At 40.9% G+C, this 22,870-nt stretch overlaps 3 protein-coding genes across 15 annotated transcripts in view; 1 reads left to right on the forward strand and 2 right to left on the reverse strand.

Annotated features, from left to right (window-relative positions):
• The window catches only part of CEP170 (centrosomal protein 170), a 95,362-nt gene extending 78,573 nt beyond the window's left edge, over window positions 1–16,789 (reverse strand). For all 6 annotated transcript variants that reach the window (XM_083856851.1, XM_083856850.1, XM_083856849.1 and 3 more), the window contains exon 1: window positions 16,750–16,789. The gene's annotated coding sequence lies outside the window, so the exon portion shown is untranslated. The remainder of the gene's footprint in view (window positions 1–16,749) is intronic.
• AKT3 (AKT serine/threonine kinase 3) overlaps window positions 1–22,870 on the reverse strand; it is a 380,155-nt gene that overhangs the window by 108,041 nt on the left and 249,244 nt on the right. The gene's annotated exons all lie outside the window — the stretch shown is intronic.
• Window positions 17,459–22,870, forward strand: part of SDCCAG8 (SHH signaling and ciliogenesis regulator SDCCAG8) — a 106,969-nt gene continuing 101,557 nt past the window's right edge. For 7 of the 8 annotated variants that reach the window (XM_083857252.1, XM_083857251.1, XM_083857257.1 and 4 more), the window contains exon 1: window positions 17,467–17,548. In XM_083857252.1, coding sequence (XP_083713378.1) covers window positions 17,482–17,548 — 67 coding nt within the window. In that variant the 5' untranslated portion in view covers window positions 17,467–17,481. Of the gene's footprint in view, window positions 17,549–22,119; window positions 22,217–22,870 lie in introns of all 8 variants that reach the window. The other variant, XM_083857256.1, reaches the window with a different exon arrangement.

Below are 22,870 nucleotides of genomic sequence, written 5' to 3' on the forward strand. Positions count from 1 at the left end.
AGCTTTAAAATGGTGCAACAGGAGGGTCAGGCTGGCCCCAGCACAGATGGGCTGCAGATTCCTCAGCAGCATTTGAGGGAAGAAGCATTTCTTCCTCATATTTCAACTAAAAGAAAAAAAGGCCTTCCAGCTGTGAATATTACTACGCTTACTTTATGCTTAAAGAGAGATTTTCCTCCTGTGTTCAAGGAGTTTGAGATCTCTACAGAAGGGATGCAGATACTCTTCTTGCCCTACAGGTCCCCCCATACACCTGATGGAATAAGGACAAGAAAGCAGCTCGGGAGGGTGTTGCCCTCAGTCCTGTAACACTGCTGCAGCTCTGGGACTGCACAAGCACCCTCTCCCTCTGGTCCAGGTCAGAATTAGATCCATGTCTGTTTTACTGCTGTGACACACAGGAATAGCTGTCAGAACAGCAACTGAAATAGACTTCTTTTGCTGCCAACAGTGCAGCTGCAGTCAAAGTTGCTTTGGGGTTTTGATTTTGAGGGACAGCGACTTAAAGATATTATCCTACTCTGTTTTTTACATAATAATGTAAAAAAAAAAAAAAAAATAAAAACATGAATCCTGAGATCATGCCCTTTGTTATTACACCAGTATCAACATACAAATACTGCAAAGGAATGTATGAAACATAAGGCTTACCTGATGGCTATCAGTCATTTGAGTGTCACAGTATACAAAAAGATCAGGACCAGTGACAACTACCTGCTGCTATTATTTCATGTGGGTACCAGTGATACAGCCAGGAGCAACCAGAGAAGTACCAAGGATTACAGAGCAGTGATGAAGCACTCTGGAACACAGGCAGTTTTCACATATATCTTCCCAGTCAAAAGGAATGGTTTGAAAGGCCCAGCTGAATCTGGAGAATCAATAAATGGCTACAGGAGTATGCCACACACAGAGGTTTGGCTACTTAGACCATGGGGCTCACTTTGAAAAACCTGGTCTGCTGGGGCACTGCTGGGGTTTATCCATCAGAGAAAGGGAAGAGTATCTTTGGACACAGGTTTGCCAAGCTGGTGAAGAGGCCTTTGAACTACTCTTGTCAGGAAGGCATCAGAGAGACATGGTAGGATGGCTCCTGTGACTGGAGTGGTGGAATGGAAAGATACAGGGTATTTAGGAATGACAGAAAAGGCAGAAAGGAAGGGGTATCACTCTTCATATCCGTAATCAGCTGGGGATGAATGAGGAGCTGACTGAGAGCTTATGGATCAGGATTAAAAGGAGGGCAGGGACAGGTGTCATTATAGTGGGTGTCTGCTTCACTTAACATGTAAGACTGAGCAGATAAGGCCCTTGATGACACTCCAGACAGGAGTGTCCTCACATTCACAAGTCCAGGTCCTCATGGAGGACTTCAACTGCCCCAGTTTCTGCTGGAGGGATAACACAGCAGGGTATAAGCACTGCAGGAAGTTCCTGGAAGGCGCTGATCACAACTTCATTCTGCAAGTGCTAGAGGAGCCAGCAAAGAGGGGACCTTGTTCTCACCAACAAGGAGGGTCTGGTGGAGAATATGAAGCTCAAGGACAACCTTGGCTGCAGTGACTCCATGGAGGAGTTTCAGTCCAAGCAAGGAGGATGGACAGAAAGCCCACTGTCCTGGACTTCAGGAAAGCAGACTTTCAGGGGTCTTCAGTCTTTTCCTTAGACTAGGATAGAGTCCTGAAGAGAAGAGAGGTTCAAGAAAGCTCATTAATATTCAAGGATCACATCTTCCAAGTTCAGAAGAGACACATCCCAACAGAGAGGAAGTTGGGCAGATTTGCCAGGAGGCCTGCAGAGATGAACAGTAGTTTCTGGACAAACTCAAACTTGCTCAAAAAAGAAGCCTACAGAGGACTGAAGCAAGGACAAGTAGCTTGGCAGAAATTCTGTATGAACAGTCACAGATTGGGCAAGAAAAGCTAGTGCACAAATAGAATAATCTGGCCAGTGATGCCCAGGGCAACAAGAAAAGTTTCTTTGGATATGTCAAGAAGAAAGAAATACTAGAGAAAATATGGGCCTGCTCCAGAAGGACAAGAGTGACCTAGTTACCTGGGATATGGAAAAGGCTGAGGCACTCAACCACTTTTTTGCCCTGCTCTTCACCAGCAAAAGCTCCAGCCACACTACCCAAGTCAAAGAATACAAAGGCAGAGACTGGGAGAAAGAAGAACCATCCAGGAGATCAGGGTCAAGACCACCTCAATAACCTGAAGATGCCCAAGTCTGTTGGACTGGATGAGACATATACGCGCAGAGAGAACTGCCTGGTGAAGGGGCTAAGCTACCCCCCTCCCCTCAAAAAAAAAAAAAAAAAGATTAAGAGATCAAATTGTATTAAGAACAGCAGACTGAAACAAAGTACTACTTGACAAAAAATAAAATACTGTGTTATCTTTACAGAGAATATTGGTAAACAAGCAATTCCTTAAAAGACTGACTAGAAAACTTTGCTTAGGACTGGTATTGTACATGAATACAGTTTTACACAACAATCATCAGCCTTTTTTTACATATATTGTTCTAATAGTAATGAGAAGGACCTAAAAATCTAACTTTTCCTTTTAAAACCTACTCTATTATTGGTCACTAGGATAAAGCTGTTAAGATTTAAAAGAATGATCCTGTTTTACTCTTTGATACCAGACAATAATGACATTTTGCATTTATTAAAGAAACAGCTCATTTCACATTGCTAATCTTTGCAATCAATAACAAAAAATCATTCTTGTGAATGTACTTCTCTGCAGCCTCCCCACACTGAACAGCAATACTTTTCAAAAGCTGCTTTCAATAAACAGCTAAAATAAGGCTAATAACTGCTTATAAGAGTAGCCTAATTTATGTTCAAACAATCAAGTGTTCATTTTTTGTCCATCTCTCTCACTCAGATCAAGGAATTGCATAAAAGAAATTATTTTAAAAATTCCCTATTTCACATGGTCAAAAGAGGTCATCTCTGGAGAGATTAGCATACTAAGTATGCTAATAAAATAGTACATCTGATAAGTAGCCTTTAGAAACGATTGTGGCAAGCTGGCCAGTGAAATCATAACCAAACCATCTTTGAGAAAAAGCTCCCTGTGATGAAAGCTACAGAAATTCTTCCTTTCCCTCTACTCCGTATCATACTACACTATTGCTGAGATAAGCAAACAGGAAAATAAAGAAAGAAACAAATACAAATCAGGCATTGCACTCAGGTAGAATGCAATCTTAAAAGAAGCAGTCAAGTCCTCCTCTTCTACTTCCTATTCTCAGTGCCTCCATCGTGGCATATTTCAAGTGATTCTCTGTGTGATGAGGTGGTTTTATTTGCACTGGCCAAGTGCTGACCACAGCCCTGAGCACTACTGAAAAAACAAACAGCATTTTGCAAATAAAACTGGACCTCTTCACTTCCCAAGGGTGGTGATTTCACTTTCCCCAAAATTGTGAAATATATGGGGTTTAGCTTGTGACTCAAGATACTTAGTAAGATTAAATTACATTCAAGACAATGCAAATTTTTTTCTTCCTTCATACTAGGAATTATTTATTTTGTGGGTATGAAGAAAAGTTTCTTTCCAAAGAAAAGCATGTATTGAAGTAGTTTTAATATCTGCTTTTCTCCTTTCAATTCCATTTTACTTCCTGACACAATGCATGAGCACACAGAACACGAAAGTGGAAGTGATGGAGGACAATTCTTGATATCAATGTTACTGATCTCCACATCCATCCATAGCAATATAGAAATATAACTTTAAAAAGGTATTCAATTATTATTCTTTGCTACATTGGCACTGTAACATGAAAACCATTTATCATGCTCCACACAAAATATTTGACACATTCTATCCTCTCCCTTAAGGAATGCTTTGGAGCTTTTTACAATTACCCTCAACAGCCAAGCCCACAGATGTATTTTTCTTGGAAATACACTGAGTTGTTTGTTCCAAAATCAGTAACACAAGCCCCACGTTAAAAAAAAAGAAAAGAAGTTGGATGAACTTATTTTACAAAGCAAGCAAAAGCTCAAACTTTTGCCTTAAAGTTGCAAGAGATGTTTCCTCTAGGCAATCTTCACTGTCTGAAGAGAGACAGAGTGTGTGTGCATGCACAAAGCATAAAAATAATTCTGTGCCGTAATTATGTTGAGGTACGTGGGTACTCTGTGAAGTAATTAACATCAGGACAAGCTTAAAATCAAAATGATTAAAAATTAGCATGGCAGCTCTGATGTAAAGAGATCAGATTTTTTTTCAGCATTTTTCAATATCAGACAAAAACATTAGACTCGATTTTTAGATATTTTCCTGATAGGAAGTCTTCTTCCTGGAGAGTCATATAAAAACTGAGAAGGACAAGGCTTAAAATGCCTTACATTTTAATTATTTGTTTGGTTCTTTAATCAGAAGCCAAATAGTCCAAAAGAAATCTAATCTTGCAGTTTGGAATATGGCATTTCTTTAATGTTTGTGTCCTCCTATGTCTCTCCTTCCCATGAAATGAAACTGAAAGGTACCAAATGTAACAAACACTTTCTCAATGTATGATCATATGAAAACAGCTCTCAAAACAACAATATTAGAAACTTAGCAAGACAGAACACAGGGTAAGACATTTGCACAAATGCTAAGAATACTCACTGTTTTAATGATCAACTCTACCCACTGCAAAGATTTTAAAGCAGCCTGTAATTAGTACCTGGTAAATGGCTTCCCCACAGAGAAGCTATTCCACATCTGCCTGTGGTGCCTACTCAGTCCTTTCTCATATGCAGGCAACAAACAGGAATACAGCTACTAGCACGATAAGTCTTAATTTCTTCTACTTTCTCTTATTTCCTAGATGTGATTAAAGTTATGAGTGAATTATGAAAATAAACTTTCAGAATTAACACATAGAGTGCATTTAGAGCTCTTTTTAGAATGTTTTTATGCAAGAACTTGTTTGAGCAGGTAGATTACAACCCCTCAACTAAATCACAATCAGAAGTCCTCACTGCTGAGTAAGCAGATTATTTTCATGTAGACTTTATAAGCTTTAACAATGACTGGGGAATTGATTCAGTACACTAGCATATATTTTGCAGAATGCTACAACAAAAATCTGATTAACTTCAGAACACTTGGAGATGATGGGAAAATGCTTTTACTAGTATCATGCTACAAATATTTTTAAAGGCTATTAAATAAATGCAAGTTTGTCTTTCAATGGACAGAAATCTGGAATTCAAGTCATTCTATGGGAGGAAATCTATACAGATTTTCCATTGTAAGTTCAGTGATTTTTTTGCCTTAAAAAAATTTAAAAAAAAAAAAAAAAAGAGGAAGAGATGTGAAAGGGAAGCTAAATGGGAAGAACTCCAAACTACACATACTTCTCCAGGCACCAAACCAAATAAGAGGAAGTGGTACTGTAACCCCATCCACAAAAAGGGATCGACTCATGCTTTTTGTATGTACTTTAGTGAACAAGTTTGAAGGCTTGAATGTTGATTACTTTAAGAACTACTCACAGTTACTATGGAAGTTACTAATTTTATGTCTCAAACGAAATGATTAGACTTCAAACTCAGTTAAGCTCAGATGCATAAAAAGCTATGTTAAGCAACACTGACCATGCTTCTTCAGTAGAGAAATAATCTACTGGTTTACCAAAAATTATTTTACAACATTTTAAGACGGAACTAAATATGGACAAGAGCATAAGAAGTTGATTAAGACAGATCATTATGATTTCCATTTTTAAAGGCTGGAACAATTCACATCCTGTGTTATTTAAATTATTCTGTGTTTCACAGAATCTTGGAACGGGTAAGGTTGGAAGGACTTAGAGTGGGTTGTGTGGTCAAACCAGCCGGCTCAAGCAGGGTCATCCTAGAGCACATTGCACAGGATTGTGCCCAGATAGTTCTTGAGTATCTCCAGTGATGGTGACTCCATAACCTCTCCAGGCAATCTGTTCCAGTGTGAGGTACCTGCACAGTGAAGAAGTTATTCCTCATGTTCAGGTAGAAGTTCCTCTGCATCAGGGTTTTTTAAAAATGTGTTCTCCTCCTACCACACAGTTAGCAATGAAAGCTCTTACTGAAACCATTTTTAGTTACCTGAGGAAATAAGGCTTAAGCAAACATTTTGTTTCCACCAATCGTTCCCTCCCAACAGGAAGCTTTAGAGAGCTGGAGATTTCAGAGCTACAAAGCTCCTAAAAGTTTGAGGAAAATAGAGAGCTGAGCAGAACAAGTTCAAAAGAACAAGTCCATTGTCCCACTAGAAACACTGTGCTACAAGTTTGACAATTCCAGCTCCTTACAGCCTGCTGGCTGACCTGTGCTCACATGGCTCCTTTGTGCTCTCACTGCCTTTGAAGGGCATTTGCCATTCTATTTATTTTCCCCACAGAATATTGTGGGGAACAGAACAAGTTGTTTTCCCCACACAACAAGAGTGAGCTCATGAGCATGTTGAGATTCAGTATAGTTCGGGATACAGGACACACCCCTAAGAAACCAGACATTACTTGTTCTCCTGCATATGTTTTTCTCTCTATTTTATCTTAAAAGGGTTGCTTTACTTCAAATCAAAGGCAAAGCACTTTCCCAATGATGCCAGAATTTCAGAAGGACTTTTTTTCCCTTTAGCCTTGAATGTACAAGCCATGTACTATTGCAAGCTAGAGGGAGGGAGAATAAAAATAAAAATGTTCCCTGTACCTGGTTCCCAAGATGAACAGGTTAAGGGCCACCCCATCCAGGCACAAAAGCATTTTTAATAAAATGAGTGCATTCTCATGGTGTTGCAAGATAAACACATAAGCACAATAATGGATTAAAGAGATGCTTCATTAATAATGGTCTAACTGTGTCCACCAATACATCTCTACAAGTTGAACTCTACAGTTAGAAAACAGCTGGTCTAGAATATACCAAGAACTATCAACTTGCAATCTTTTGTAGACAGAAAGGCAGCTGAAAAATAAAACAATACTAAATAATCATGACAAAACAATTATTCTTTATTATCTGTATTTTCATTCTAAGTAGTTTAAAAAAACCTCTATGAACAACAGAGCTCCAAAGACCAATTTTTATTCAAATTTTATCCTCAACTTCAAAGTGCTTTTCAGTTATTTTTGCAGGTTTGGTTAGAAAGAAAACACATTTTCAGATTCTGCACAGCTTTTAATATTTGGTAACGTTCCAGTGTATCCAGAATTTATGAGAGGGAAGCAGCCTGTGCCTAAGTTTTACCAGCTGAAATGGGGAAGATAGCTTAATTAAATTTAAAGATGTAAATACAGGAGCAGTAGGGGATGTGAAATTTATAGTGTGGCACCTCTTCCTTATTAGCAGCTCCTGCACACACACTTGCATTGCAGCAAATCTCAAGTAGCCTACTTTGTGTGCAGTCCCTTGTGCTCCCTGCATCTGCCATGGAATAGCAGTCACTATGCAAAATTAATATACACACTATGTAATTTAACAACACTAATACACAGATTAAGATACCCATCATAAGTTGTTTGCATGTCCAGAACTTCAATGTATTCACTTATTTTCAACCCTAGTGTTGAAGATTCAGTGGACAGGCAAAGGGGCAGCTTTAAGCTGCACCATAAAAATGTTAAAGTGAAGAAGTTGCAGTTCCATATTAGCTCAAGCCAGTTTCTCTGCTGTCAGGATCCCACCCCAGCCAAGTCAGGACTCCCCCTTTGCTGCAGCTGCTGGCCTCAGGTGCCTCTGCAGCTGAGCTGGGCTATTTCAATGTTCAACTTGCAGCAGAGTAACTCTTGTGCTCTTCTCCACCACCATAAACAAACGAGTGGTGCCCAGAAGCTACACACCACTGCTGGACCAAAGCAAAAGCAGTGAGGCTGTCCAGGTGGGGTGGGAGGAAAGGGAAGAACAGGACAAGGACAGCCAGTGACAAGCTCTGCTTAGGCTGCTCCGAGAACACAAGGCAATTATACCAAATCTCCCTAAACTTCACAGGACTCCTTATATTTAGACAAATCTATAGGAACTTGCTTACATCTCAAAGCTAGCTTTCATTTCTATTTCACTCACAGGTTTTGTATTTTCAGTATCTCTTGCCAGGCAATCATATTTGTAAGCTTTTCCTGTCTCATCTTTCCCAACAGTAAGGACTATAGTTCACAGAATGGCTTGGGTTGGAAGGGACCTCAAAGACCATCAATGGCCCTGTCATGGCCAGGGGCACATTCCACTACATCAGGTTGCTCAGGACCCCACCTGGCCTTGAACAGCTCCAGAGATGGGACATCCATCACTGCCCTGGGCAACCTGTTCAGTGTTTCACCATTATCCCTATTCAAATATAAAGTAGGTTTTCGTATTTATCCATTACAGATTAAAACTTTATACTTTGTAAAATGTTTCAGTGTGAAATTTTACTCTTTTTCACTTGCTCAACCATGTTTTATAATTCATCCATGGACTAAATCTTTAGTCTCTCACCTCATGATGCCCTAATGCAGTCAGTCTTCTAAATCTGTTTTAGATCAGTGACCCCTAATGTGAGTAAGTATACTGAGCAGAAAGAAGAATTCCTATGGAAATAACTATATAAATAAAACAATACATGGACATTATTGAATAAATTTTTTGAAGTCAATGGCATTGTCCCTCAAAAAACCACAATAGATAAAAATAGCAAGGCATAATGCTTTTCTTAGTTTAGGAATGAAACTGCACCAAGGGAAAGACTCACAAAATCCAAGAACTCAAGGATCTTAATCTCTTAAAATTAGTCTTGTCCCCCAGTGCTGTTTGAATTATTTCATTAACTATACTAACAAATAGTGGTAGGTTTTTTGATAATATTTATACTTTTTAATGAAATTAAAGGGTTCCATTTGCCTCAACTGGACAATGAATGGACTCATGACTTCCTGGTTCATTCCCATGTCTTGATGATTCAGCCTTTATTTTTATTGCCACATTTCAAAAGACTGCTACATTGTATAGTTTTCCAGACAACATCAAAAGGAATTCATCTTGTTAGACACTCAAGTAAATACCCAGCCATATTAACCAAAACAATTGAAAATGTTTTTTGTGTGGAGTACACAAATGAGGTAAGTAAAATTTGAGACCAAAAGCAACATCAGAAACTCTGGCAGAAAAAAATTCTCACTTCTCAACAAACTAGAACTCAAGGTCTGTTTTAAAACACTTCAGCTATGTGCAGGTATTGAAAGGTGACTGTTGCACAACTTAGCTCCTAGTTCCGTTACAAACAGTGACTCCTCAAAGCCAGTAACCAGGCAACATTTGAAACAAGCCACGGGCAATGACAATCCCCCAAGAGTTCAATACCAACCAGGCCCTGGAGTATCAGTCCGCCCTAAGGGGGAGGAAGGGGAGTGTTGCTATTTGCAGCTTCAACAACACCTAGCACACTTAACTTTGACAGCTGAAGTTGCCAATGAAGTGCACTGAAGCAAATGCTATCAGGCCACAAAAACGGAGAAAGGCAGGGTGTGTTTGTTTAGGGGATCCTAGAAAAAACACACATCCAGTATGCAAGACAAGTACATATTATTTAAAAGTTTCAAATGCTAGAGAAAGTAGTATTTATTTCAGGAAAATAGAAAAAGGCAATATTGGTTAATGACAAGCAATAAACTTCCGTTGTGTAGAAACAGATGCTGCCATACACAGACATCATCTGCAGCCCCTGAAGATGCATCTGCACCTAAGACCTGGGGTGGACAGAAACTTACCATGCTCAAGGAAGCCAAAAATAAAATTCAGAATGAGAAAAAGAGCCAACAAAACAAACAGAGTATAAAGATTCAGCACAAATGGTCAAACTATGATCATGAAAACAATGCAACATTTTCTGCAATGGCTACCTTATTTCAAATACTGTTATTGCCAAACTTAAAAAATAATTTAAAAAAGGTTTGTGATATATCTGAGCCTTCAACTGATTGATTCAATCTAAGTCCAAGCTTAAGTTCAATCTGGTATTTTTATTTTTTTTGTGTGAATGTATTTTTCCATTGCTCATTCTTGGTGGTTTTTTTTTTCTAGTTTTGTTTTGGTTTTGGGTAGGGTTTGTCTTTAAAATACTTACTCTTTTTCGTAATACTCCTGCTGACTATATCCCAACTATTCCTTTTCACTAATTCCAGTTCTGTGCCAGCAACATTATCTTTCTTACTGTTCTCCAACTAGGACAAAAACTGAAGAGAACAAAGCCACACAGTACTATCTACAGAACAAGAAGAAGAAAAAAAACCAAAAAACATAAGCATGTTCATCAGAAGCCTTGCTGCAGCTCCCCATAAAACAACTGGAGACAATTCTCTCCTCCAGGAATCTGTTTTCAGATGAAAAACACCCATATGCTTTCAATCTTTATTTCAGACCTTGAGGAGTTGGTGCTTCTTTCTGGAATGCCATGTAATATGTATCTGTAGGACTGACAGTGGGCATGCAATTGCACCTCTCAGAAGAGCACTCAGCAACAAAGAGCTGGGATAGGATTCCTTGAAATATATTAGGACTGGAGCTTGTCTAAAAAGAGATCACAAGGTGAATTTAAAAGCTGATTAATTAATATTTGATTAATTAAAAATATGCTAAAAAATGTGATGAAAATGCTTAAGAGTTGAAAGTAAAAACATTTATTTAAACCAACAGGCAGGAATTATGGCACACATAGAACTAAGTAATTCCACTAAGGCTGTGAAAGATTCAAGTCTACAATGACTTCATCAAAATAAAGGCTCTACCCAATTATCACTAATCTGGCCCAATAAAATAATCAGCATGATGTTTAAATTACTGTGAGAGCACGATGACTGAGCAACATGTAGAAGAAAAACAGTTTTTGAAAAAGGCCTTTTATTACGTTTATCAGCAAAAACTGTAATAGTAAAACAAACACAAAATGACCACCAAGGGCAATATTATCTGTAACATGAAAAAAATGTACAGGTTCCATAATTCTTATGTCAACAAGTTGCCATCATTCTTCAAAACTCTTTGCTAATGCAAAAGCTAAACAAGTAATTCTGGGTTCTCAGTGGCTCCTCAAAGGCTTCCTGACTAATTTCTGCTTAAAATTAAAGGAATATTTTTAATAGCCAGTGTCACAGTCAAAGCTAAAATTCAAGCTGTGTTTTTTGACTGGTGAATGACCTTAAGAAGTTGTTCCTACAAGAAGGGTTTCACCCTCATTTTACTTGACTAGACCCTCTGGAAACCAAGTACAATAAAAAGAAAACATGACCATTTAAAGGAAGAGAAGATGAATGACCAGAAGAGTAATCATCATTAATCTCACAAAACTGGGACAGCTTTTTGCAATTAAAAAAAATGTAGAAAACCAAGATTTTAATTATGTAACTAACTTCACATATTACTGAACATGAATAAAAAATGAGGTCATTTTTACTGAACTGCCTTTTCATGACTCAGTTGAAGAAATGAAGACCAAGTAGAAGGAACAATCCTTGAGAGAAACTACACCTGACTCAAAGTTTGAAGAAGAAAATAGATGGGAGGCTAGCAATCTTCAGCAGAAAGCAGGAAATATTACTTGCACCTTTTCCAACTCTCCCCTGCCACCAGGTTATATCTATACTTCAAGAAAAGATACTGGGTACAAGTCAGAAGAAAGGCCACCTATGTGGCCATTTTTAGGAAAATTACAAAGGAAAAAAAAACCAGAAGTAAAGCAATAGTATTATCATTAAATGTTTTCTTTTTAGTAAATAAAATTATGAAGTAGAGTAATTCCTGACATCAAGATTCCTGTGATGATACCGTTCCACAGGTCTAAATAATCAGGTAGGTCATAGTGTAGAGAGAAGAGAAGGTAGGATTAATGTGAGCAGGAAATGGGTATGTTCATAAGAAAACTGAAAAGGTATCATGACACTCTAACCTCCTGCATTTTTTTCCTAATTCTGAAATGCAATCCACTTTGGAAAGATGAATAAGACAAAATTGAAAAGGCTTTGGTTTTGAACACAGAACAGAATGCATATTTAGATGGCCAAGTGTTTGCAAATGAATAGAAAGATCATCAACAAAATTATTTGGGCATGTAATTTTGAAGGAAAAGTTGCAAGTACATCTGATTTAATGCACTGAGTTTATTACTACTTTCAGATCATAATGACTTGCTAATGGATTGATTACAAGTTTTTCATATACCACAGCTGAAGACTAACTAAATACCCCACGCACAAAGAAACATCTTGGAAATACCAGGGAGTGGCATCGCTTCTGTTATTATGTCTCTGAAAAGCTCAATAATTGCAGTTCTTCCTGGAAAGAAACAAAATGAGCAGAACCAGAATTTTATTTGTAATTAAGTCCAAAATGAGATCTGGAAAACGCATCACACAGACTTCAGAAGACTCAGCTATTTGAAAAGGACAACACCTTTTTAAGTTGCACTGACTAGATCAGAATATAAAACATTTTAGTTCAAAAGAATGGAAACAAGCAAACAGAGGACCCAATTACAAGAACACCAAACCTTGCAATAAAAGCAGCAGAACTAACCAAAAAAGCTAGACAGTAAGAGGGCTGCAGTTTTTGGATGTGAAGCAGCCCACTAGACCCACCAGTGAATGATGCTGAAGCTCTGAAAAGTGCCTAGCTAAGGAAAGGTCCAGTTTTTCAGTAACAGTTTTCCAGAGGAGAAAAAGAGAAGGAGAAACAAAGCTGACTGATTTGCTACATTCACGTGTGAAAAATGTATCACATTCTATTCAGGGAATAAAAAGGACAAACTATGTTTTAATCTGTTTTGAACTAAAACCCCACCATTTCTCTAAACCCTTACCTACTAGCATCTTCCTACAATTCACAAAACCCACACACTTCAAAACTAGTAAACAGGAGAGAAAAAACTATGAAAATACTTGAAAACTTACATCCCTAAATTCCATAAAGGAGAAGACACCAACATTAGCCTGGAACAAAAATCCTGCTTATCCTGGTACAAAGGCCACATTACTTAACAGAACTACTTGTCCTCCCTCTTTTTACATTTACTTTCCAGAGAAACTTTTTTTCCTTCCAGTGATAGGTTCTGACTGTTTAATCTGTGGTCATGAACATTTTACATATCAAAGACCTCAAATAAAGACTAACAGAACAAACACAGTATCTTAATTTTTTGTTTTCTTGCATTAATACATAACTCACCTCCTGTCTGACCACAGTAGCCTGCAGTGCAGGGGACAGGGTGACAGGGGACAGCCATATAGGATGGTAAAGTAGATGAAATGTATCTTTGCTACTGGAAAAATGAGTCTTCCTCTCTTCCTGGCTTGACACTGCTGTCCCTGTTCTGTGTACTTGCTCTGGCACTCATCTGACCACACAGTAAGATAATTCAATTTGCTAATCCAAGGGAGGAAGGGGAAAAAAAAAGAGTACAACAAAAAGAAAAGAAATAGTGTTCTCCTGGGTTAGTGGAGTGAATGAAGTCCTCACTACTTCGTAAACTACCAGAGTCACTGCAACAAAGCAGTGCAGCCATGCTGTACCAAACCCAAAGAAGAGGGAGTAACTGGGAACACTCCACACAGACCATTAAGACAGGAGAACGAGTAGTCATCCTCTTTAATATCCACCCTACTCCCTTACTTCTCCCCCACAATCTAAGAGCTGGCAGGATACACTTCAATTTTAGTGATGCACTGAGCACATTCCCAAACACAGGTCTCCCCATCTGAAATCTAATTACATCAACAATCTACTAACATATAATTGTGGCTTTTATTTGAAACCTCTAGGACAAGCTGGTTTTGACATATGATAAAAATTATACATACTAATTTAAAATATAAGGGTTTTTTGAAGGTCAAACACAATTTTAACTAAAAAGATCACTCTACCCACAAATACACCTGTAGAAAAAAAACAGCCTCCCAGATTTTTGGTGATAGAGTCAGAGGAACTAAACTACAAGACAGAACAAAGCATTTGCAATTTATTTTAGTATTTTAAAATATTTTTATGAATGTATAACTGTACAACAGACATACATGAAGTCGTTTAAACAACTCTCTTCCCACTCTTATTTGCCTGTATTATGTTACAGTTTAAATCACCTAATCACACACTACTTTTCCCCATGACACCTGCCCCATTCAATGCCCTAGCTGGACTGTGATCCAGAGAAACATCAGCATCGAGCACTGAAGGAAGCTGCTCTCAGTCGAGCTGTCCCTCGAAAAGGCATGGATACACACAAGGATCAATACTAGACCAGAGGACAGGCAGGTGTTTGGTGAGAGCATTACAAACCTAACAGACAATGAAAGGTCCCCCCAGAGGCTCAGTCAGTGCAGTGAGGATGTGCACCTTAGAGGAGATACACACACCTAACCCCAGCTCTTAGCTAGACAAAGCTCCCTCCCTCAGTCACAAACAACTTCCTGTTCTCAATTTGCAGTCCCTTGGTCACAACAGAATCAATTTTTACTACATTATGCATATTCTTCAAAGAGGGGGAAGTGCCATTGTGCCTTTTTACAATCTCACAAGTGCTAGAAACAGAGAATTTACTTGTAGAAAACCTCCTATCTGCATGGAGTCCATATCTGACGCCCCAGTTCTGAATTTTCTAAAGGAAAACCACAATTTCACAGCTTTTCTTTGCTTCCTAGCTAAAGTAAAAACAATCTGTTGTGTCACCGTTCCATTCTGCTTGCAAAGCTAAGAAAAGCAGTGCTAACATGGAAACTGTCCTGTTAGGAGACTCAAGGAGATACTATGGTATCAATCAATATACATTAAATACCTTCTCCCTGCAATGCCAAGAACTGGAAATGGTACCACAAAATCCATTTCTGCGACTACTCATGCCTTGGGTTTCATTCAGGCATTTGAGGAAGCTTACAAGCTCTCACCTACAACTGAACATAGACTCTTACAGTTCATTTTCATAACCTGAATCTTTTCTGGCTTGTATGTTATCACCAGAATTTTTAAGAAATTTTGCCTGTCAAGTCCATTACAGCAGATGAAACTCAATAGAGGAAGAACCCATTGTTTTTTTCAAAAGTCAGATTAGATATGGGAAATACCCATATGTCAAAACCACTCCCCAAACAATGCCCTGTCATGCCAAAATTTGGTAAAAACTCGTAAGTCAGAAGGCTTCTCCTCAAAAGAACTAAAGAAAGCATTTTAATCTGATCCATTACAAATAACTTCTAGATTCTTGAGATTTTGACAAAATTCTTTGGATCCCCAACTGCACTGCTCTCTCTATTCAGCCAGCCTTCCTAACCTCCATCAGACAAAGGAAAAAAATAAAGCCTACAAGAACAGAACATTTACATGAAGGTGAAAAAGTGTTTTAAAAAGTGATAATCAAAGAGCAAAGGGAGATTCTTTGCAGTGTTTATGCAAACAGAATTTAAAGTCGAGGAGCTTCCATATCAGCAGAGCTTAGCAAGACAGACTTCGCAGCATCTGGACATACAAGTAATTCCCAGAGGAAATTAATCATAGGAAATCACAGCATATGTAAACATGAATCCGTTCATTTTACAAAAACTGTCCCATTCCACATATCATTTTACAGGCACAAGCCCAGGGCCATGAGCGCTGTCACAACGCCTTGAATGGCATTCCAAAGGAGAAAAGATGATCATCGCAGTGCTAGAACAGGCTTTATTCTTTCAAAGTACCTAAATATTTTATGAGTACCTTTGCTTTCACAGGGAAGAAAATAATTTCCCCCAAGTGCAGATCAGTGGATGCTATCTAATCTCCTGTCACAAGAACGCAACCCTTATGTATCAGCATCCCATCTCCATCTCATTTTCCTGCATCGAGCCGGGAGCAGTGATGGGCTAATTGCGGGCTGGGGCTAAAGGATGGCAGGGAAGAGGCCCCGGCCCGGCCCGCCCCTCCCGCCGCTTCCTCCGCTCTCTGCGACGCCGCTCTCCGCTCCAAAATCGCCATCGGGTTTTTGTTACCGCAGTAACCCCTTCGTCCCCACGCCCGGCACACAAAGTGGGCCCGCGCTGCTCCTCCCCGCCGGCGACAAAAAACACCCCGATTTCATTTTTTTTTCTTTTTCCCAGGAGGCGCCTCGAAAAAAGGAAAAGCTCACAGGGACCTGAGTCCCTGTCGGGTGGAAATACGCAATATGAGAAAAGGCGAAACCCTCAGATTTTCTCGGTCACCCTCTCACGGAAGACATTATTTTAAGGGGGAAAACGCCGCATCCCAGACGAAGAGCGTCATTGATGTTTAAATCTGGAGAAACACGCCCCGGGGGCAGACAGTGAAAGAGGGTCACCCAAAAAAAAAAAAAAAAAAAAAAAAATTACACCTCTGGAAACGTCTCGGCTGGAATCGCGGAAATGCGCCCGGGGAGGGGAGGGGAGGCCGGGCAGCCCCGGGTTGGGTGGATGGATGGGTGGGAGGGTGGGAGGGTGTGTGTGCCGGGGCGGAGAGGGGCATCGAGGTGCAGCAGCACCAAAGGCCAGAGGCGGGATGCCCTCCGTGTCCCGCCCCAGGCGATGCCCGCTGGCACCGCCGATCCCCCCGCGCTGACCAGGGGAAAGGGAGGCGGGGGCGCCGAGGAAGCGACGGGCCCGACGGGGGAGGGGGAGCGGGCTGTGCCCGGACCGTGCTGCCGCCCCCTCCGCCGGCCGCCTCCTGACACAATAGGCGCCACCGCGGCCCCTCTCCCCGCCCGACCCGCTGCCCAGGGCGGCGGCGACGGCAGTAGCAGCATCCTCACTCACCCCTCCGAGGAGGCTCGCCGCGGCGGGGAGGGGCCGTGGCTGGCGGGCGCTCAGCGAGCCGGCATCCCGCGGGCTGCGGGGGCGAGGGCGGAGCGCGCGGTGTCCCTCCGGCAACGGCCCCGGCGTTATTCCCGGCACATAGCGGCGGGTAACGGCACCGCGCCACCGCGCCGCACTGCGCACGCGCCGGGGCCCGGCGGCGGCGGGGCCGCGCTGCGCCTGCGCCGCCCGGAGACAATAGCGCTGCCCGGGCTGCGGGCGCTCCCCGCGCGGGCGATGGCGGGAGGCGAACGGCGCTTCCCGCCCCGATCCGCCCCGGCCGTGACGGAACCGGCGCTGAGCCCGCTGCGGGCCCGAGGGCGTAGGCGGACGGGCCGTGCAGTGCGCAGGCGCGACTGCGGCCGCGATCCACAACAAAGGGGAGACGGGTTGCGGCGACCACCCTCCCTCCGTTGCCGGGGGTGGGCGGTGGGCGGGGACTGTGCCTCCGGCGGCGCCGTGCATGCCGGGACTTGTAGTCCCGGCGGCGGCATTCCCGCCCTCGGGAAGCGCGACGGACCCCTGCCGTTGCTAGTTTCAGCCACGGCGGCCGGCGACTACGGCTGGCCATCAGGAGCCGGAGGGATCACCGCAGGTGGCTCCTCCGAGACCCCAACGCGGGAGGGCAGAATTGGTGGAACTCCTATCCCCCAGTCTCCCCGCGGGGAGTCCCCGGGAGCCAGCGGCGTCCTGATGCGCGCGCCCCGCGGGGAGCGCGCCCTGGAGGAGTCCCTGGAGCGGTACCAGAGGCGCCTCCGAGGTGAGCGGGGTAAGGACGGGCCGCCCCCGGCTGTGCCCGCGCCCCGGCCGCAAACTGGGAAGGGTCGGCCGCAAACCGGGAAGTTGCCCCCAGTTCTCTCCACACCCGAGCGTGGGCGCCCTCCTTGCGCCTCCTCTCGGGCAGGGCCGCTGCCCCTTCGGGTGCGGTTTTGGTTCCTATGAGGGTTTTGGCCATCCTTGTACCATCGGATTCTAGTCGTGGTAAAGATCAGGGTACAAATGGGTTCTAATGAGAGTGGTTGTTTCCCATGTCATCGAGTGTTTTCATACTTGTCCATACTTTGTCCAAGGAGCGTGGAGTAGAGCCTGACAGCACCTCAGTCTGTCAGCCGTGACTGGGCTTTACCAGCCTTCACACTGCACTGGCCGGGCAAAGGCAATGGCCGGGTTCTGGAGAAAGCCATTGGATGGCTTGTAGGTATGCGAACCCCTTTTGGTTGGAAAACTTGTGTTCTGAGCACAGCACCCCCACACGGCCTGTTGGCATGTTTTGTTTCCTGTGCCATAGGAACCAACATTGGCAAAAAAACCCAACCAACCAACTAACCAAACAAACAAAAAAACCCGAAAGATTTTGAAATAGCTACTTGATACTCAGCAAGTTTTGGGGTTTTTTTTAACTCTCTTCTCAAAAGAGCATCGCTTCTTTACATTATCGATTGATTTCTTTTGTTCCAGAAGATAGAGGATTGATTTGAGGATTAATTTCTGTTTATTTTCCTGTAGAGGAGATGGACATGGTAATGCTACTTGACTCTTGCAGTTAACAGGTGTTGCAGAACAGTTCAGGTAACAGATATCAGAGCTGTGTGTAAGACTGTTAGAGCTGACCCTATCTAATGAATACACTGGGTGCATGTGTTCTCTTAATACAATTTACTTTCATTTTTTATCTTTTTATGACTAGTTCCCCTTACACTGGATCCATTATATTTATTAAATAATTTCATAACCTGAATTTCTGGTGAGCCTTTCCCTTTTACATCCTTGGAAACAAGAATTTTCTTTTCATACAATGCCAAGGTAGTTTTGATTTCATACATCCAGGCGTGCCTCTCAGTCAAGATAAATATGGTGATGCACAAACAGCCCAATACAGGGCAATAGAACCTAAGTTCCATTATATTTCTCAAAGAACTCTTTATTTCGCAGTGAGGTACAATTCTTAACTCCTTTGAGCTGTACAGAATTTTCCACATCATTACTACTAGTGTTAGGAATTCACTGTAGGACAAACAGGTTGTCATTACTCTCAAAGTTGTCAAATCCAATGCTTTACCTATTTCTCTCATATAGTTATACAGCTTGAGATTTTTATCCCCACTGAGATCATTCCTGTCATCAGGGTTCTGCAATTCTGGTGGCATGCTTTGGGCATTATTTGATGTTTTTGAAGTAACCTGCCTGTAATGCTTGATATTATCTGGATGCAGGCTGAGCTCATGGCAACAGGTTTTCACCACCCATGCTGGACACCAGAAGAATCACTTTACAGCCTTACTCAGTTTGATGGAAGGGTGGATACATTCTCAAAGAGTAACTGATTATTTCAGTGCAGCATCCTTTGTTGCAAAGGGAAATCCCTCAGAAAGACAGGGAGCCTGAGTGTTCAGTAAACTGAGTCTGGTGGCCAGAGGGCAGAAAGCTGGACCAAAAAAACCTGATTAAGACCTTACTGATCTTAGAGCCCAACAGAGAGGCTTTGATAAAATAACAAAGGTTCTATAATGTAGCTTTCCCTGACCTTGTATAGTGAAAGTTTTCTATGCTATATGTAGTACTAAGTTAAGAGAGTGGTATTTGTACAGTTGGGGTTATTAGGTTACTGTGTAAACTTTTGTATAATTGAGACCATATCAAATAAACCTTAAAAACTTGAGGAGATAATATTTCTAATAAAAAGTTCTTCTCAAGGGAGTAGAGGTATTTTGTAAAGGAGAATAAGTGGTTTGCTGCTGTATTCATATTAATAACTGAAAATTGACATGCATAATATGAATGTCTGATGGGCCTTCAATTACACCACTACCAAGAGCAGAACTTGATGTCTTCCTGTGACTTTCCCCTTTTCTCCTAACAGCAATAAATTGAGAGAACTATTTAGACTATTATTATTTTAGACCAATAGAAGACTATTTAGACTATTATTATTTTACTATCCAGTTCTTTGTTTCTAGCATATTTCTGGTTTCTTGAACAGAGAACTGTTAGCTTATTTTTTTATGTTGAATTTTCTGCCTCTTGAGTAAAGAGCACTGGCTCACTTGTTGGACCTGAGACAGTAAAGGAGCAGGAGCAAAGGAGGGACAAACCATCCTTTTTAGGAGCCTGATACACTTAGCTACCTCAAGTCTGTCTTAGGATATTGTGGAAATTACATTCTGTATTCCACTGCATTGCTGAGTGCAGTGTCCTACATAATTTCAGAGAATGGGGATGCAAACTCTAAGAGAAACAGATGAAAATATAAGACTTTTACAAAAAAAAGTTTCATTTTGAGGCTGTTTTATGTGGTTCCTAAAATAAAACAGGAGAGATGGTAATTCAAAGCCATCTTAGGAAAAATGAGTATGTGGCCTAGTTTCCATCACTACAAGTTAGCTGTGACACTGAAACAGATTAGAATTACACTCTAAGTGGTTTTTTTGCTTAGGCTTTTTATTTTTATTTGGCAGTTGTTTCTAGGTATTCTTCTGAACTTAAAATGTTCTTCTAAGGATGGAGAATCTGTCAAAAGGAACGGGGCAATGAGGTTTTCACACGTGAAGGTTTCTAGAACTTAGGAAAAGCTTTACGCTCTGCAGAAAGGGCTGGTTTAGGAACTCGTGACAGTGACTGCTGCAGCTCCAGAGAAGCCTGTGCTTTTAAAGATGATAGCATGGTTAAAGTTGTGCTGAAAACTACTTATTTCTCATATAATCCAAAGCAACAAAAGACACCAAGAAACCAAATCAGAACTATTTGTTATTTTGAAACAGCTGAGCATTTCACACATTTTGGGATGTTTTGAGGCCTGACTAATGAACATCCTGATACTGCTCATTGCTTCATGTAAAATCCTAGCAGCACAGATAGTGATAGATAGGATACCTTTAATCTGAAAACTGCCATATAGTGTGTTACTTCCACAGTAGTGTACCTGTGTTTGGCAGCCAATAAAGAACAGCTGAATGTCAGAATGGGAAGTAAAGTAAGTTCCAAGATGTGCTTAACACAAAAACCATATAACCAAAATCTCAGTTTCAGTATTTTTCAGCAGTTACTTGACTGAAGAGGTGTATTATATAATATTTTAGATTTGTAGCTGTAGATAGAAGCAAATGTTGATCCAATTTCCTTAATTGGACATAATCCTTCTGTTTTCACTAGTGTGTCTAACTGTTTTGCCAGTTACTGTTTCACAAAAATTCTACAGTGGTTTGGGTTTTTTAGGACCTAAAGAATCAGTTTAATTCCTTCTCTGATTTTTCTAAGGCTGTTTGCTGATTGGGAACCATGTGATATGAGAAAGTGATGCTGTTTGTTGAATTTATAGCCAGTAACTTCATGTTCTTGTAGACATTATTAGAACCGGACTGTCAGGTTTGGATGACAGACTTTGACAACTTTTTCATAGAGTTGCCATTTGTTTTCTTCAATTTATGCTGCTTAATGATTCTACCAACTGGAGTTATTTTCCATGTCTTTCAGGCAATTCTGTTGTTTTGGATGATTTGTTCTTTTGCTCCCAGAGTATTTTTTGTGGCATTTCCGAGTCCATGAATGAGGTAGCTTTGGTGCTTTCATTTAAAGGAGTACTCTTTAAAAAGAGTTCTGTGCAGTGCCTGAAAAAGCATCTCTGGTTTAGGCAATGCTTACTTGGTTCAATGCCTTCTGTGGTTTTTTCCTGTTTTGACTTCAATAGCAAATTGTTCTTACACTGATTTTATTTTTTTTAATGTATTGAGTTTGATCCATCAGATTTGTGTGTTAGCTTGTAGTTTTTCATAATCATCTCAGATCCTTTAAACACTGAAAACCAAAGAGCTTAGTAGTCCAATTTCAATTATATCCTCAGCTGTGGAAATAGCACTTCAGTGATGTTTTCTCATAGAACAGGAATACGTGTTTGGATTTTATTTGTGGAGTCTTGTTAAGATGTCAAAAAGAAAGATGCTGATTGATTTTGATATGCTAATCATAGTGCTGCATGTGAGCAGTTTTTTCAGTATGTTTTCACTGAGGCCATGTTTCTATGAAATGTACTATTACAGGAGTAGCTTAACTGAAAAAGTTAGATTGACTGGCGGAGCAAATTAAAATTTTTTTTTTTCTGAATTAATTAAAAATTAATTATGTTGTCTTTAAGCAAATGTTCTTTGTTGTCCTGTAGTTTGCGTCCACAGTGTTTTTCTAAATTTCTTTCATATTTAAAAATAATATTTTTACACTGTAAGAAGTAACAAACATAGTCTTTGCACTCACTGGCGCATTGTCTTTTATCCTAATGCCCCAAATTATGTTCCTTACTTTGGAAATACAAAATGCTGTAACGTACTTATTCCCTTTTAGGCATCCAGTTCAACTCCTGCTGAAGTGTTGGATCTTTTGTATCTGATGAATGTAAAGCCAACACCACTGGGACCTCCTAATTCCCAGTTTCCCAGTGGTGAGTGTTTTGCCTTATGACAGCAACATTAGTAATTTGGAAATAGGCAAGCTTTTAAGAAATTTGAGCAAATACTTGATGACGCTTTCCAGGATGTGGTAACGTTATTTCAGAGGCAGGAAAGCGTAGTAAAAAAAAAATTGGCATCAATATGCCATTGATAATGGTTTTAATGTGTTGCACTGCTACTGCCCTCTATGTTTATGGGAAAAGAGGACAGAGTGTAAGAAGATCTATGTTATCTTTGTGGATGAAATTTGAAGTTCAGTAGCTGTAATACTACAAAGAGAGAGAGAGAGAGAGAGAGAGAGAGAGAAATTCTGGGAAAACCATATATGTGGGCTTGGTTGTTTCTGGTTTGGTTTGTTTGGTTGATTGTCCCTTGGCTAGGGAGCGAATGCTGGTGCCCTGGGGTTCTCTGGCAGACATCTGCAGGGAATGGGGGAATGAAGGAACTTTACTGCTGTCAGATGACACACCACATGACAACTTAAATGACATTGAACACTTCTTGGCAACAAATGGTTGCAACATAGTTTGCTAAATGCCTAAACCATTGCATCAGTGAGATACTTCTGCCATTTCTCAATGAGCTCTTCTGCCCTCACAGCATCCTGGAATGCTCAAGAAAGGATGAAGAGCCTAAGTATGCCA

This window comes from Zosterops lateralis (assembly GCF_965231275.1).
Source record: "Zosterops lateralis genome assembly, chromosome: 3".
Classification (NCBI taxonomy): domain Eukaryota; kingdom Metazoa; phylum Chordata; class Aves; order Passeriformes; family Zosteropidae; genus Zosterops; species Zosterops lateralis.